This window comes from Puma concolor, chromosome B4 (assembly GCF_028749965.1).
Source record: "Puma concolor isolate L17-30 chromosome B4, mPumCon1.1.hap2, whole genome shotgun sequence".
Lineage (NCBI taxonomy): Eukaryota > Metazoa > Chordata > Mammalia > Carnivora > Felidae > Puma > Puma concolor.
Window position 1 is genome coordinate 114,347,421 of NC_141673.1, and position 18,204 is coordinate 114,365,624.

At 35.3% G+C, this 18,204-nt stretch overlaps 1 protein-coding gene across 6 annotated transcripts in view; it reads left to right on the forward strand.

The window, feature by feature from the left end:
* Nucleotides 1–18,204, forward strand: part of ARHGAP12 (Rho GTPase activating protein 12) — a 121,662-nt gene that overhangs the window by 68,642 nt on the left and 34,816 nt on the right. For 4 of the 6 annotated variants that reach the window (XM_086714627.1, XM_086714624.1, XM_086714623.1 and 1 more), the window contains exons 5-7: nucleotides 3,765–3,905; nucleotides 5,080–5,160; nucleotides 16,295–16,420. In XM_086714627.1, coding sequence (XP_086570753.1) covers nucleotides 3,765–3,905; nucleotides 5,080–5,160; nucleotides 16,295–16,420 — 348 coding nt within the window. The remainder of the gene's footprint in view (nucleotides 1–3,764; nucleotides 3,906–5,079; nucleotides 5,161–16,294; nucleotides 16,421–18,204) is intronic. The other 2 variants (XM_086714625.1, XM_086714626.1) reach the window with 1 other exon arrangement.

Genomic DNA, 18,204 nt, shown 5'->3' on the forward strand with positions numbered 1-18,204 from the left:
TTCTAAGGATAAGGACATTTTCTAGCAAAACTTTTTTTTTGGTGAAAAATAATTTATCATACTCAAGTTTAATATTGGAATACTATTTAATACATAGTTAATATTCAGTGTTTCTCATTTGTCAAGTAATATCCTTTACATTTTTTTTTTCCTGCAATAAAAGATCCAGTAAAGGATCATATATTTCATTTGTCCTATCTTTCTTTAGTCTTTTATTTTTTATAATTCTAGTATATAAAGTCTTTAAGAGTTGGATTATGCTGCTTTTTTGCTGACTCTAACTTACAGTGTTTTGTTTCACATCTTGTCCGTGTGTGTGTATTTTAAGATGAGATTATAGTTCATATATAGGAAGTCTTTAGTGCTGGGGTTGACAGTCTGTTCCATCGGAGAGGATTTGCTTTTGTTTCTGCCAGGAAGTTAGTATCCTGTGAACATTTGAAACTGAATTTTCAGCTTTAGTTTTTACAGGCCACCTAGGTACTAGTAATTTGGATTGCATGAAGACTGGTTTGTGGCTGGAGATTCTCCCATTTTCCCTCCCATTCTTCCATTATTTGGGAAGATTCCCGTGATTTCTCTTGTGTGGAATAAAGGGACAAAATTTGTTTCTGGTTAACTGATAATCTGAGGGTATAATTCTTTGGGGTCCCAGTTCTTTATTTTCAGGGGGGAATTCTGTTAGACTCCCTACTTTTGGTAGTCTTGAGTTCTGTTTCCCAATGCTTCATGACTTTGAAAAGTAATGTTCTAGTTTGGGGATTGGCAAATGCCTTCAAAGAGAAAGCTGGTCTTTATATTCTACTTATACTTTTGGATTCTTGCTTCTACTTAGTTTTGACTTCTGAGTATTTCTTAGTCAGTTTCTTGCTTCTTGATAATTTTTTTAAAAAAATTTGGGGCACCTGGGTGGCTCAGTCTGTTAAGTGTCCAACTTCAGCTCAGGTCATGATCTCGTGGTTCATGAGTTCGAGCCCCGCATCAGGCTCCTGTGCTGACAGCTCAGAGCCTGGAAACTGCTTTGGACTCTGTGTCTCCCTCTCTCTACCCCTACTCTGCTCGTTCTTTGTCTCTGTCGCTCTCAAAAATAAACTTTTTTTTTTTAAAGAATGTGTTAAAAAATTTAATATATTAGGGGTGCCTGGGTGGCTCCGTCAGTTAAGCGTCGGACTCTTGGATTTGACTCAGGTCATGATCCTACGGGTTTGTGAGATCGAGCCCCACATCAGGCTCTGTGTTGACACAGTCCTTGCTTGGGATTCACTCTCTGCTCCTCCCCTGCTCATTTTCTCTCTCAAAATAAATAAACTTAAAAAAAATTAATATTTTAAATTGTTTTAATCCAGGTACCCATTTCAGTACCTCTCTGTCATTCCCCTGTAAATGGGACATCTGTGTAGCCCCCTTTATTTCTACTAGGCCATGTTTGCTGCAAAATATATACCCCAAAGTTACTGAGCTAAGTATGCTGCTGAATGGAGTTATGAGTATATAGCACAGTTAACATTGACAATGCTTGCCAAAAATAATCTAACTTTTATTTAATTGCCACTAAATAGCTCCTTTCTAGCAGTAAACAGTCAAGATCTTCAAAGTACTCCTGGTTCTGTGATGAAATACATTGAGATACTGGAGGTTTCTTTTCATGGAAGAAAGGAACATCTTACTGCACAAAAATTGGGAAATGATGGGAGCATTTTGCCAAGTAGAAAGTCATATTTACAAAAAAATTGATTTAGTAACTTTGTTTCCTAAATTAATTTTACTAGTTTTTTTTTATTCAGGCATAATTAACATATAATATTTTGTTAGCTTCAGGTATACAACCTAATGGTTCAATATTGGTAAATATTATAAAATGATCACCACTATCTAGTTAATATCTGTCACCACTTGATTATAGTTTTTGTCTTGTGATGAGAAGTTTTAATATCTACTCTCTTTGCAACTTTCACATATGCAATACAGTATTATTAACTGTGGTTGCCATGCAGTACATTATATCCCCATGACTTACTCACTTGGTAACTGAATTTCGTGCCTTTTGTCTCCTTTGCTCATTCAACCTGCCTTCCCCATCTCTGGCAATCACCAGTTTGTTCTCTGCATCCATGAGCTTGTTTTGTTTGGTTTTGAGGACTCTACGTAAGTGAGATCATATAGTATTTGTCTTCTTGCTCTGATTTACTTCACTTAGCATAATGCCCTTAAGGTCCATCCATGTTGTCACAAATGGTAAAATTTCATTCTCTTTTAGGGCTGAATATTATTCTACTGTATAGATTTCTTTTCTCTGTTTCTAAAAGATTTTATTGTACTTTGCCTACATGAACTTATATTTTAAGTGGCGTCAATTAAATAAAAATAAATTCTGATTTTTGCAATAAGTTTTCATTAAAAAAAATTCCTGTTACAGAACATATATAGCGCACTTTATGCAAGGCTTCTGTAAAGTTGTTTATGTCAGTTTTTGTGTTATGTTATTATTAGTATGTTTGTATCTTTAAGTTACTTCTAAAACATTGAGAATCTACACATTTTACTATTTTAGACCATTTAGTATTTTAGTATTCTGTGGTGGGAGAAAATGCAGTCTGATTAAGTAAGATATAATTGTAGAAACTATTTTACCTAAAAGTGACCCAGGAAAGGTCATTTGCACCTGAGAGTTAATCTAGTAAATATTTGTTGAATTAATGACATTTAAGGGCAGTAAGTAAATTGCTACTCACATTATGATACTTCTTGTTTGAAAAAAGCAGAGATTAGGTTTTCTCCGTCTCAATCGCTTGTCTTATATGTCTGGATTCTCTCATGCTTTTATTTATTTTTATTTGTTTTTAAAATTTTTTAATGCTTATTTTTGAGAGAGAGAGAGACAGAGTGTGAGCAGGGGAAGGGCAGAGAGAGAGGGAGACACAGAATCTGAAGCTCCAGGCTGTGAGTTGTCATCACAGAGCCCCACACGGGGCTTGAACTCATGAACTGTGAGATACAACCTGAGCCAAAGTCGGAAGTGCAACCGACTGAGCCACCCAGGCGCCCCTCTCTCATGCTTTTAAAAGTAAAGTATACCTAAGTTACTTCCATACTGAATTTTTTCATCTATCATGTTTGAATTTTTTTAATATTATTTTTTCTTGTTTTGAAGTTCAGTTCCCAACCATCTTTAATAAACGTTTGGTTGAATGAGTTAGGAAATCTTGCCAATAATTTAGAATATAAAATATAGTATTATAAAACTAATGTCTCTTACCTCTCAGTTTCACACATTTAAAAAAATAATTCAAAATCTATTTTTTGAACACTGTCAGGCATTTGTCTAGGAACTTGTATATATAGGTGAGTGAGAATTTTTAAGAAACTCAGTCTAATGAAGTACCCTCATCCCCTATTTTGCTTACACATGGATGTGTATACCCATACACACATTCCTGTCAGTTTTTAACCTGATTTTGGTTCAAAAGCAGCATTAAATAGAAGGCAGCATTTTTATCTCTCAGTCTGAAAACATTGTTTTCAGTTTTATTATAGAGAATTTTTCCAGGGTTGCATTATTGTGCTAAAATAACCATTATTAATTTCACCTTACCACTTACAGTGTACTCTTTGAAAGACTAACAATTTGTTTTGAAAATATTGAGATATAGTCAAGATATCTTAGTGCTTCAGCCAGATACAGTTTATTGCTTAGATTTGCAACTGCTGCATATATATTTTTTTTTTCAAAGAAGAAAAATACTTATGTTTCTGACTATTTATAGCTTCTTTCATCAGAAGAAAACTACCACAGCATTTGTTACAGCCAGTCAGATAGGCAGTGTGGTTCTCCTCCAAGGGGTTGGTCAGAAGAGTTGGATGAACGTGGGCATACCTTATATACCAGTGACTATACTAATGAAAAGGTACATTCTTTTTTTCTCATCTAGTTTTCTTGGCAGAATCTTCTTATCAAATAGTTGTGTACTCAAGTTTGGTATTTTAAAAACTCATGAAAATATTCTTTATTGTAATTTTGTAGTCATGGCAATTGACAACATGAAAACTCACTATAACTACTGATTCATGGTTTTAAACTTTATAATTACAGTGATTCTTGTGGTGTCAAAACCCATTTAAGACAAATCTTTGTAAGAGTAGACCTGTTGAGTGTCATTCTGTTTAAACTTCTTCAATAAACATATTTCTTTATATTTTGGGGGGGGGGAATGGTTTTTAGGGAATCGTTTTCTCAGCATGTGTCACTATGATATACCGCTTCACTTTCTATACTTTTTATTTTATAACCAAGTTACGTAAAACAAAAACCATGAATCTAGTTATTTTATGATTGATTAACTATTTTGGGAATGCATATTGAAATTTTACGTATTATATCTCGTGTCATCAGAGAAGGTAAGGTTGTGCTTGCCTAGAGAATAGACCTTTGGGAATAAATGGAGATGGGCTTTTACCCCTCATTTCTGCTTTAATTATTTGACACTAGAACATAAGAAAACATTAGTTTTCATTTATTTCACAATTTTGTTTATATTAGCAGTGCTTAGTCTTTTGCCCCTCATATTCCCTGTATTATTTTATACGAAGTTTTATTAGTATTACTTAAATCATGTTGAGTAAGAAATTTGTTGGCTACAGGAGGTAATTCCTAAGGGTTTGCATTAAGTTTGGCTTAAATTGTTCAATAGTTTTATATTTGAAGATTAAAAAAAATTTTCTCTTGTTAATTTCTCAACCTTGTTTTCAGAGTGAGTGTGGCTCTGTGTCTGGTGTATATGTGTATCTGTGTATCTTTGTTACATATTTCTTACATTAAGTGGTGCTTGGCATTGGAACTAGCTTGACACACTGGAAGAAAGAGAGAGAAAAGAAATTCAATTAAAGAAATTAATATTGAGTTTACTTATTTTTACCAAACTTAAAATACAAATCTATTAGTATAAGTTTGTAAATTTCTTTTATAGTGTTCTTGAGCAAGTAGAATAAAATTCCTAAGAAAATATCTAATATCTCTGGTTGTATAAGCTTAAACTCACTTTTACTTAAATTGAAAAAGTAACACCTATTTTGTTTTTATAGTGGCTCAAGCATGTTGATGATCAAGGTAGACAATATTACTACAGTGCAGATGGATCTCGGTCAGAATGGGAATTGCCAAAGGTAATAAACCTTAACACTGAATTTCTGTTTTAAATAGCAGATAAAATATTATCTGAAAATGGCTTCAGCAGATTTACTTAAAATTTTTATTCAACCTTTAAAGAACAAGACTTTTTTTTCAGAATTCACTGAGAATCTTTTTGGTAAATTTTTCTAAGATGTGTATTATCTTTATAATACTATATAGTACTGATAATTTCTATTCAAAAATTCTGGTTTAACTTGAAATCAGTTTTTCATCATTCCTAGAGATAAGCACCCCCTTCAGTGCCAATAATGACATCTTATACCTAGTTATCTTGAATATATTGAATTTTCTACGTGAGGTTGATTTTACGTTTAATCTTTTTTTTTTTTTTTTTTTTTTTAGTGTTTATTTATTTTTGAGGGAGGATAGAGCACACGAAAGTGGGGGGTAGGCAGAGACAGAGGGACAGAGGATCCAGAGCTGGCTCTGCACTGACAGCAGCAAGCCTGACGCAGGGCTCGAACTCACAAACCGTGAAATCATGACCTGAGCCAAAGTCAGATACTTTACCGACTGAGCCATCCAAGTGCCCCTAATCCTTTTTTTTTTTTTTTTTAGGAGGAAAAAAAAAAGCTCAATATTCCAGTTTATTCTCATATGTAAATATGTGTTGTAATTGTGTCAGTAATTAGCAGCATGTGCTGATAAGATATTCTGGTCTCTCACTGGATATCTCCTTTCAGATAAGTACACTAGGGCTGAGTTTAAAAGGCAGCAGGTTTCAGAGTGGTCATGTACTTGTCACTAGTAGTATTGAGATCATTTTAAATGATATCGAGCAGGCTTTAAATTTTAATTGGTATATTATTTTGATGTTTTAGAAAACAGCCATAGTCAGCAGACGTATCTGTAGTGTTAATTATCAGGTAAACTTCAGTTTTTAAAAAAATTTGTCTCTTTACCAAAGTCAGTCAATTTAAAGAAAAGTATTAGTATAAAGATACATATAGAAAAACTCACTATGTGTTACTAAATTGAAGATTGGGAAACACTATCTAGTAAAGTAGTAATGATGGTGGTTTCTTCCTATGTGAAGGTTATCTGCCTCTAATTCTTTTATGAAATTATAAGGGTTGATATTAGTAGAAAAAGATGAACCGCTTGTACTTGACTTTTAAGAACATCTTTGGGGCCTATCTTGAGCACTAGCATAAGAACTCCATTATAAGTCTGACAGCTTTTATTTTTAGTATTATCTTTTAATTTTGAGAGAGAGAGAGAGAGAGAGAGAGAATATGAATCACAAGCAAGCTCCATGCTATCAGCGTAGAGCCTGACCTGGGGCTCGATCTCATGAACCGTGAGATCATAACCTGAGCTGGAATAAAGAGTCAGACACTTAACCCATTGAACCACCCAGGTGCCCTTAAGTCTGACACCTTTTAAAATGTTTACATTTCAGGGCGCCTGGGTGGCTCAGTCATTGAAGTGTCTGACTTCCACTCAGGTCATGATCTCATGGTTTGTGAGTTCAGGCCCCACCTCAGGCTCTCTGCTGTCAACACAGAGCCTGCTCTGGATCCTCTGTCTCCTTCTCTGTCTGCCTCTCCCTCCCCTCTCTCTCTCAAAAATAAACATTAAAAAAATTTTTGTAAGTAAAATAAAATGTTAAGATCTCAAAGAACGATGTAAGTTGCTATAATGCAAACTTGATAACATTCGGGGATAAGGGTTGGGGATAAAGGAAATAATAGCTCTTTTGGTTAATTTGACTATCAAGTACAGCTCTGGATTTTTCTTGTGTTTAAAAAAAGCCTTGTCAAATCTTCAAGTGACTATTTATATTCACATATTTTAGCACTTATTTTACACAGGTACTTTCTCTTTTGTCCAGCTCAGCAGAAAAAAGTATTTCATATTTTTAACCATTTTTAGTAGTTTCAAAATGAGAAGTTGTATTAAAATTTATGTATAGACAATAGGTACTACTTGTTGGGCGCCTGGGTGGCTCAGTTGGTTAAGCCTCCGACTTCAGCTTAGTTCGTGATCTCATGGTTTTGTGAGTTCGAGCCCCACATCAGGCTCTGTGCTGACAGCTCAGAGCCTGGAGCCTGCTTCGGATTCTGTGTCTCCCTCTCTCTGCCCCTCCCCCACTTGTGTTCTGTCTGTCTCAAAGATAAACACTTAAAAAAACACAAATGCTATCTGCAACATAATATATTACTTTTTTTTTGTTGTTTTGTTTTATGTTTTTATTTTTTTTTAAACATTTTTTTTAACGTTTATTTATTTTTGAGACAGAGAGAGACAGAGCATGAACGGGGGAGGGTCAGAGAGAGGGAGACACAGAATCTGAAACAGGCTCCAGGCTCTGAGCTGTCAGCACAGAGCCCGACGCGGGGCTCGAACTCACGGACCGCGAAATCATGACCTGAGCTGAAGTTGGCTGCTTAACCGACTGAGCCACCCAGGCGCCCCTATGTTTTTATTTTTGAGAGAAAGCAATAGTGGCAGATGGGCAGAGAGACACAGAATCCTTATCAGGCTCCAGGCTCTGAGGTTTCAGCCCAGAATCTGTTGCAGGGCTCGAACCCACGAACTGTTAGATCATGACCCGAGCCGAAGTCAGACACCTAACTGACTGAGCCACCCAGGCGCCTCCATGACATATTACTGTTAATGACGATAAGTTTTATATTTTAATTACAAAACTCCTTTATGCAAAGAGTTTTGAAGATATCACATTGTGGGTTTTCTTTTTCTTTTTAATTCTTAAGTTTTTTAAACAGTTTTAGGTTTACAACAAAATTGAGAGGAAGGTACAGAGATTTCTCAGATATCCCCTACACATGCATAGCCTCCCCCATTATCAACATTGCTTACCAGAATGGTATATTTTTTACTAAGGATGAACCCACATTGACACATCATAATCCCTGAAGTCCATAGTCTACTTTAGGGTTCATTCTTGGTATTGTATATTCTGTGTGTTTGGTTAAAAGTATACTGACATGTCCATCATTATAATATTTATGATGTATTTTCACTGCCCTGAAAATCTTGAAAATCTTGAAAATCTTATGGATGGTGTGAGTCAAAATATGTTAATACCCATGTGCTGGGAAAAGAATATGTATTTGGGGACATAATTATTCAATATTGAGAACTATGTAACAATGATTGGTTGTATTGGGCTTATAAAATATGAGATCTGCTTTTACTTGAAGACATCAGAAGATAAATCTGCTGGAAATTTAGTTCACTGAAAGTGATTTAGATTATAGAAGGCCAATATTTTATTAATATATTATTAATTAAATAATTTAAACATATATTAAATTTTTGTTCCACTTGACAAATTCTCATTGTAGCTCATATAAGTATGTCAAATATCATTTGAGTTATAGAAAAATCTTATTGTATTACATCTTCTTTCATAGTAGTTTCTGATTACCTGGAGTAATGAGATCAAACACAAGCTGCCTTTTGAGCGATTTGTCTCAGGTCAGGGTCCATTGAAAGAAGAGGCTTCCAGGATGACCTTATGTAAGGAGCAATTTGGAACCTATACTTAACTGGTAGCTAAATATTTGTTTTTGTATTAACTCCTGTACTTTCCTTGGTCAAAAGACTTAAAAGTTCACTATTAAGAAACTTGTTTGTGGAGATGCCCTGGATGAAAGAAAGAAGAGAGGCAAGGGACTAAGTGATATCAAAACCTTTAAGGATAGTTCCACAACAATGGAAGTGAGTGCTGATTGTGATCAGGAGTGAGTCATTAGTTTTGTGATATTATCTCATTTTCTGCCAATATTTGCCACTTGGACAAAGTCAGAATGGGCAGTTTCTTGAACTTCTAACTAAATTGGATGTAGGGAGGTTTGATTTGGGTACAGTGGGAATGAGGAAAAAAAGACAAAATGTTTTAGAACCATTATTTAAAGGATTTTTACTGTATGATAAAGAAAATTATAGGTTAAATTTTGTACTCTAAGCAATTTACCACTTAGTAAATCCAAAATAAATTCTATCAGATAGGTTTGTAACTCCCAGTGCAGATAGATATTAGAAACTTAGCTAACTATTTTATGAATATATCTTTGTCAGCTCTGTGTAGGTATTATAATGGATCCAAATGCATAGGGCATGGTCTTTACCCTCAAGGAGTTTGCTGTAAATTTGGAAAGAAGAAACATGTTCATATGACAGCTAAGTGAGACAGAATACATATACACATACATTTATGCATACCTGGTTCTAAATTGGGTGTAGGTGAAGGAGATCATAAAACTAGACAGGAGCAGGGTGCCTGGGGGCTCAGTCGGTTGAATGTCCGTCCAACTTCGGCTCAGGTCATGATCTCACATTTTGTGAGTGCAAGCCCTGTGTTGGGCTCTCTGCTGTCAGCATAGAGCCTGCTTTGGGTCCTCTGCCCATCTCTCCTTTTCCTCCCCCACTCGTGTCCTCTCTTTCTCTCTCTCTCTCTCAAAAATAAATAAACTAAAACAAACAAAAAAGTAGACAGGAGGAAGGACTGGGAGAGAAAAATAAGGATGAATGAAAAGAGAACAAAACAAAATATCCCCCACTCAAAATGAGTCTGGTATCCAAAATTCTAAGTAAAACACATAAAGAACCCCAACGCTTATATAAACATGAAAAAATCCAGAATCAGAACATTGTACTCCAGTTGAAATTATTTTTTAAAATAACTTAATGAAGACTTTATAAATATGTTGTAGATGTCTAGAGTTAAATGAAGTCTTTCATTTAAAAAGAACAAGAAATTATGAAAAATAAATACAAATGATATTTTAATAGGTGAATATGATAAAAAATAAATTGGCAATATTTCAGGTGAGGGACGCCTGGGTGGCATAGTCGGTTGAACATCTGACTTTGGCTTACGTCATGATCTCACAGTTTATTGAATTTGAGCCTGGCATCTGGCTCTCTGCGATCAGCATGGAGCCCACTTTGAATTCTCTGTCCCCGCGCCCCTCTCTGCCCCTCCTCCGCTTATGCGCACTCTTTCTCTCTCTCTTAAAAATAAATAAAACATTTTAAAAAAAGAAATATTTCAGATGAAGAGATAGTGCAATAAAAATGTAGGTAGTCAGTAGTGTAAACTACAGACAGAAGGGCAGAAAGATAACAAATATTAAAGCATAGTTAAGAGAAATGGAAGATGGGTGAGAGGTTTCCTGTATTCATATACTAGGAATTCCAGAAGAGGAGAATGGAAAAAAGATAGGGAAATAATATTTAAAAATATAATTTCTAGGAATTTTCTAAAATTGAATGAAGGCATGAGTCTTTAGCTAGAAAATATGCCTTAAATACTGACTAGGATATATAAAAATAAATCTATGTGTTGACAAACTTTACTGGATATTCAGAACTTCAATATAGGGAGACAGTTGTAACAACCATCAAAGGGTAAAGGACCATATTACCTACTGTGGTAGAGTGCATCATTGGATCCGTTCTGCACCCACTCCTGTATCAGTGCTCTTTGCTGTGTGCCTTGTAGAGGCCTCCCACTGTGAGTGGAGGTATATTCTGCTGTTAACTGAGTTCAGTCATGTGACTTGCTTTCCCAGATGATTTTTTTTAAGTTTATTTTTTTTATTTGAAAGAGATACAGTGTGAGTGGGAGAGGGGCAGAGAGAGAGAATCCCAAGCAAGCTCTGTGCTGCCAACACAGAGCGATGCGGGGCTTGAACTCATGAAACCATGAGATCATGACCTGAGCTGAAACCAAGAATTGGATGCTCAACTGACTTAGCCACCCAGGTGCCCCAGCTTTCCCTAATGATTTTGAGCAAACGTGTCACAAGTATAGTATTGAAATGAGCATGTGCACCAAAAAATAAAGTTTTAAAAAATGAACAGAGCTTCAGAGATCTGTGGGGAAAATACAAAAGTGTTAGGTATTTATGATATTCATTTTATTGGAGTTCTAGAAGAAGAGGAGAAAGAGTGTGAAGCTGAAAAATATTTGCAGTAACGGTGTTTGAAGACATCTCAAATTTGGCAAAAGGCAAACCAAGAATCTGAGCAACACTAAACAGGATAGACCCAAAGAAACCCACATCTAGACATAGTAGTCAGATTTCTGTAAACTAAAGACTTCTCTTTCCTTTCCTGCTAAAATAATCTTGAAAGCAACTCAACACAGTAGCTGTAGGGTAATAGTGGTTTGAATGGCAGTGGATGTCTTATCAGAAGCCATGAAGCTAGAAGGAAGTGGTATAACATTTTTCAAATGCTGAAAGAAAAAACTGTAAACCCATAATTGTACATCCAAAAAAAATGCTCTTCAAGAATGAAAATAAAAGAGACATTTTCAAAGGACAGGAACGTAAGAATTTTATTACCAGTATCACGTTCTTAAAGAATTACTATAGGAAGTCCTTCACACAGAAGGGAAATGATAACTGAAGAAAACCTGGAACATCAAGAATGAAGAAAGTACAGTGGAAAGGGTGAATATCTGAGGAGTCTTGTCTTGAGTTTTAAAAATTATGTTTGACATTCAAAACAAAAATTAAAACATTTCTGAAGTACTCATTGTAGTTAGAAATGATACTTTTTTAAAGTTTATTTTGAGAGAGAGAGAGAGTGCATGTGCATGAGCAGGGGAAGGGCAGAGAGAGAGAGGGAGAGAGAATCCCAAGTAGGCTCCCCACTGATAGCACAGAGCCCAACATGGGGCTCAATCTTACAAACCATGAGATCATGACCCAAGCCGAAATCAAGAGTCAGCGCTTAACCAACTGAGCCACCCAGGTGCCCTGGTAGAGATGATACTTAAAATAGCCAAATACAGTACCATAAAGAGGGGAGAGTAAAGTGATATCACTGTTAATAAGTTGTCTGCATTTCACTTGAAATAGTAAAATGTTGATACTAGTAGACTGTGGTAAATTAAGCATGTAAATTGTAATTCCTAGAGCAGTCACTAAAAACCAACAAAAGATATATTCAAGAAACTATAGATGAATTAAAATCTAATAGTGAAAACTTTTCAAGTAGTCCATAGGAAGGTAAGAAAGAAGAAATGTGAATGATAAACAGGATAAAAAACGAAATGGCAGCCTTAAATCTCATGGTTTGTGAGATCAAGCCCTGCATCAGGCTCTGAGCTGACAGTGCAGATCCTACTTGGGATCCTCTCTCTCCCTCTCTTTCTGCCTGTAGTCTACTCATGAGGGTACTCTCTCTCTTTCTAAAAATAAATAAAGAACCTTAAAAGAAAAAAAACAACTACCCATTTCTCTAGTAAAAAGTCAGGTTTGAAATGTGATAGAAATAAAGATCCTCTTTACATTAGCAGCAGTGGCAACACGAAGAGATGTAACTACTGATACACCAATTAAAGGTTTGTGAGATCTTAATGAAGAAAATTTCAGAGCAGAATGGAAGAACATAAAACCTGAATAAATGGTGCAATATGCCATTGTGGTTTTGGACAGGGAGGCCCAGTGTTAGTGCAGTGTCCACATTAATCTATAAATTCACTGCATTTCCACTTACTTTTTCCCTCTCCACCTTTTTTGGAACTGATGCTAAATTTTGTTGACAAACAAAGGTCTATGAAGAACCCAAGTATTCCTGAAAATGGGAGGTGGGGCATGTGAGGGATGAGGTTCATGAAAATAAGTGATTAAGATGGGTAGTAAGAGCACACATACAGAGAAATAGACCAGAACAGAAAGCTCAGATCTGGCATTACAAATCGATGAGTTAAGCATGGACTATGCAATAAATGTTGCTAAGATTATTGGTTATTCTCATGGAAAAAAAAATGAAGTGTAGATCTTGACTCATGTCATACTTAATGATTAATTCCAGGTAGATGAGAGATGTAAATTTAATCAGCAAAATTTTAAAAGCTATATAAAAATATCTTTGACTTCAGAATGGGAAGGATTTCTTAAAAAGACTACAATAACGAAAACCTATAAAAGGAAAGATTGACAGATGTGATTACATCAAATTAAACAAAACACTAATATAAAAGGTACCTTTTAGGGGAAAAGCTGAGCTATGGACTAGGAAAAGGTATATTAAACTCAAGAACTCAAGTAGCTTACAAATATTTAGAAGCAAAATATATAAAGAACTTCCTGATCCTTTCTGTATGTAAGAGAAAGTCCAGTTGAAATTAGGCAAAATACATGACTAAGCAATACACAGAAGAGGAAATACATGAAATAAGTATATGAAAAGATGTCCAAATTTATAGGTAATCAGAAAATGTAAATTAAAACACTGAGCTAGCGTTTCACCTTTCACATATTTTTTTAATGTGTATGTGTACTTAACATTTATTTTACATATAAAAATGCATATAAATTCAGCAATTCCAAGTAGGGCAGTGCAAAGCATTATGTTCTGCTGGTAGAACTATAAATAAATTAGTACTGCCACCTTAGACATATCCATTTGTAGCAAAATGGTTAAATTGTGGTGTTTACATATAATGTAATATTCTATAGAAGTGAAAATACGTGAGTCAGAACTGCATAGTCACCAGCATGGATATGTTTTTTACAATAACATGTTGAATGCAAAAAGCAAGTTGAAGAATGATGCAATATGTGGTCTGATTCCATTTATATCACTTTTAAAACTCCACAGGTAAATATATTTATAGGTGCATAAGTATATATCAAAGTGTGATGAGAATGATGACCACTGAATTATATGATGCTGCTGGGAAAAGAGGGAGAGGAATGGAATCTCAAAGATGTGTTCAGAGGGTCTCTGACATGTCTATAATATTTTCCTTTTTTTTTTTTAAAGGGTACCTAAAGCAATGTCTTCTATTAGATATGCTAAAACTTGATGGTGGGTTTTCATTAGAGTCTTTATTCTTTTTTTTTTTTTTAAAAGATGTTTATTTATTTATTTATTTATTTTTTTCAACGTTTATTTATTTTTGGGACAGAGAGAGACAGAGCATGAACGGGGGAGGGGCAGAGAGAGAGGGAGACACAGAATCGGAAACAGGCTCCAGGCTCTGAGCCATCAGCCCAGAGCCTGACGCGGGGCTCGAACTCACGGACCGCGAGATCGTGACCTGGCTGAAGTCGGACGCTTAACCGACTGTGCCACCCAGGCGCCCCGAGTCTTTATTCTTTTGTATATGTTTGAAATAATTCAAATAAAAGTTCATTTAAGATTGTTAAAAAGGTGTTTTTAATGGGATTAGAAAAGTTTTAAACTTAGCCGTCTTTTTAACTAGACGCATGTGTGTGTGTGCATGTGTTTTAACTGTGGGGTAGTTATTTTCTGTTCTTTGCACACAGCTGTGCAAAAATAACAATTATTTTTCCTTTCTCTATGTGGCGCCTTGTTTTTGTCTTCTGTCTATGCAGTATTTTCTGTTTGACATTTTATTTATGCTTTGTTTTTATGAACTTACTATGCCCTAGTAAAACCACCAACACATTTACAATTGTGCTTATTACCCAGTTTAGTTTTATGTTATCTTTGATACCGTGTAGAAAGGATTTCTCAGCAACTATAGTAATTATAAAGCTCATAAGCTAAGGTAGGTATCTGTTATGGTTTGTATACATGTCTCTACACAGCTATACATTTTAGTTCTTGCGATGTTTGTATTGAAGGGAAAGTGTATTTCTGTTTTCACTTAGAGACTTCTGGCAAAGAATTTTTGGGGGTGTAGCCTTTAAGTTTCATCTTTGTTCATTCTAGAAATGATCCCTTTGTGAACTTCTGTGACAGATTTTAAGATTGCTAATTGTTAAGCAACAGTGATTTAAAAACAAATGCCATATGTGACTGCCTGGCTTTGGTAAATTTTAATGTGAAGAATGAAGTAACAGATTTGGGAGACAGTTTAGGGGGCCTATATAGGCTCATTTTGGGGACTAAAAAATGGCATAGAGAAACATGTTGGAAGATTTTTTAATATTAAAAACATTCCTATAATATAATTTTACTGGAATTGTAATGAATCATTAAAATTTTAAGATTTGATGGGCTTTTTACAGGTGAGAGAAGTAGATAGGTATTAGGTGTCCTTTGCTTTCAGGAGAAGAATGTAGCCTGTAATTTTTTGTCATTTAATTATGTTTTATCACTTATAACTTATTAAAATTGGCTGTATAAATCAGTATAACTCCTAAACGTCACATTTCTGAAATGTTTATGTTTGCTGATCTACTTGACATTTCAAACACATGATTTAATACCTTACTGATAATACATTCTTAATTTTCTGTGTAATTTTAGGGGGTAGTTATTTTCTGTTCTTTGCACACAACTGATATATTCAGGATTGGTCTTTCCAACCAATACCATCTCTGTCTTCTGGTCTGCTATGTTTTACCACTTCAGAGAACCAAATAATAGTATGTTTGGCTTATAAATGAAAGCAAAAATAAAAACAAACAAAAAACCCTTTAAATGTGAGGATACTGTTTTATATGTAATAATTATTTAAAAAACCTAAACCAAAAATTGAATTCATGTGGATTTTTGAATTAGAAGGAACCTTAAAATAATAAATTTGTTCAACAACTTCGTTCTACAAATTATAACTAATATTTACTGAGAATCTACTATTAGGGCAATATTTAGCACTTTTTACACTGCTTAAGTTTTTTTTTTTAAGTTTATTTTGAGAGAGAGAGAGAGAGAGAGAGAGAGAGAGAGAGGCACACAGGGAGGGGCAGAGAGAGGGGGAAGGAGAGAGAGAATCCCAAGCAGTCTCCGTGCTGTCAGCCCATAGCCCCACGTGGGGCTCCGTCTCACAAACTGTGAGATCAGGGCCTGAGCCGAAATCAAGAGTCTGACACTCAACCCAGTGAGCCACCCAGGTGCCCCGATACTGCTTAACTTCTTTAACACCGGTGTGAATGAGACGGTGTTTCTGTTATGCCTGTTTTACAGTTGGTGAAACGGAGACCCATGGAGACTGAATATTTATTTTGCCAAGCTAACGTTAACTTTGTCCAACACCAAAACTCCTGATCATCTCAGTTGTGCCACAGTGTGGTCAAAGATGAGAAAACTGAGACCAGAAAAATTCCTGTGATGAACTTCGCCTAACATTATGTGTCATTTGGAGCCTGCATGTTTAGATTCCACTTTTGTTTCTATTAATGAGGTATAATTTTTTTTTTTTTTTAGTATAATGCTTCATCCCAACAACAAAGAGAAATAATTAAAAGTAGGAGCCTGGACAGGCGGCTGCAAGAACCGATAGTTTTAACAAAGTGGAGACATAGCACCATTGTGTTGGACACCAATGACAAGGTAGGACTTCTTGAGAAAAACTGTTGACAATATTGGCATGTTCTTTATTCTTTATACTTTTATCTTTTTCCTTAGGTGGATCTCCTATTTTGGTGACTACTGTTTTATTATATATAGACAGCAGCAATTTATCCTGGAATGGGTTTTGGTTTTGAAGCTTACTGATCTTTGCACAGTGGACTGATTTATCTGTGGCTTAATAATGTATACGTTTGAGCCTAGTAGGTGATAAATACTTTTGATAACCCTTTTTAAAAATCATATATCTGTTACTGTTTATCTTCAGTCTTCCAGAAGTTTTATAGTAAAGACATTACTTAATTTTCTTCATCCCCTGGGAAGATCGGAATCCCACTCCTCTGTTTCCCTAATTGTTCTCTGCACGAAGGACTTTTATCAATCTGAGAAGTAATGTTCTCTGTTTCAAATAAGGGATAAATTTTGATGCAAACATCAGAATGGAAAAGCCATAATGTTTTTAACTTCCTTGTGAGTTTTCTCTTTATGTTGTATCTTCATTTTGGGGATGGAGTAGGAAATTCATGCGAATTTGTAGAACATCAGCCATACTAATGTAAAAATGAAAGGGCAGTAGTAACACTCTAAAACTAAAAAACTTATTTTAAAAAGATATTTGTCACTGGGGACTCTTTTATTTTATCATAATCAGACTTTTCTTTAGCATAATTAACAGGTTTCCTACATTTTCAGGTGTGTGACTGAAAACAGAATGAACTCTGACTAAGGCGTGTTTCTCTATGCCTAGGTACTTTCAGATGTAAATTCCTTTATAAATTATATCAATCAGTCAAAACAAGTTGGTTTTTTGTGTTTGTTTTTTTAGTGACCTTAATATTTTTGTGAAATTAAATGGAAGGCTTTTTGTGCAGCTGTAGAAGCAGTCTACACACATTATGTTTGTAAGATAAACTAATAGAACAACAACGGAAGTAGTAGATCAGTTTGTAATTTATATTTTTTAAGAATATTATGTGATTTGAAAGTAGAGGGCATATCAAAGGAATGAAATTCTGGAACCTGTGCTATTGAAGAATGCTTCAATATTTTAACATTAGGATTAATGTGAGTAGGTGAGATTCCTAGAGATTTTTAATAGAAAAATTTATTTAACTCCAAAAACCAGATTATAATTCATTGTAGACACAAAGCTTGTGTATGTTGTCATATATAATGCTCTAAGGCAAAAGCCATTTTTTAAAAAATTTTTGTTTATTTTTGAGAGCTAGAGAGACAGAGCATGAGTGGGGGAGGGGCAGAGAGAGAGGGAGACACAGAATCTCGAAGCAGGGTCCAGGCTCTGAGCTGTCAGCACAGGGCCCAGTGCAGGGCTTGAACTCACGGATCATGAGATGACCTGAGCCAGAGTTGGCCAAAGTTGGCCAAAGTTGGCCCATTGAGCCACCCAGGTGCCCCAAAAGCCATTGTTGAAACAACCCCACTCCCTCTTCATTCTCGAATAAAAGGGATGATTACTTTGCAGATGGAGACTTAGTTTCTTACTCTTATAAAATCTTTTTTGAGATTTATTTTCAGTCTGTTGTTAGAATAACTTGCCTGAAGTTCTTACGACATTCCTTCTTTTTTAATGTTTATTTATTTTCGAGAGAGAGAGAGAGAAAAGAGAAGAGAAGAGAGAGAGAGAGACAGACAGAGTAAGAGGGGGACAGAGGATATGAAGTGGGCTCTGTGCTGACAGCAGAGAGCCTAGAGCCCGATGCAGGGCTTGAACTCATGAACCATGAGATCATGACCTGAGCTGAAGT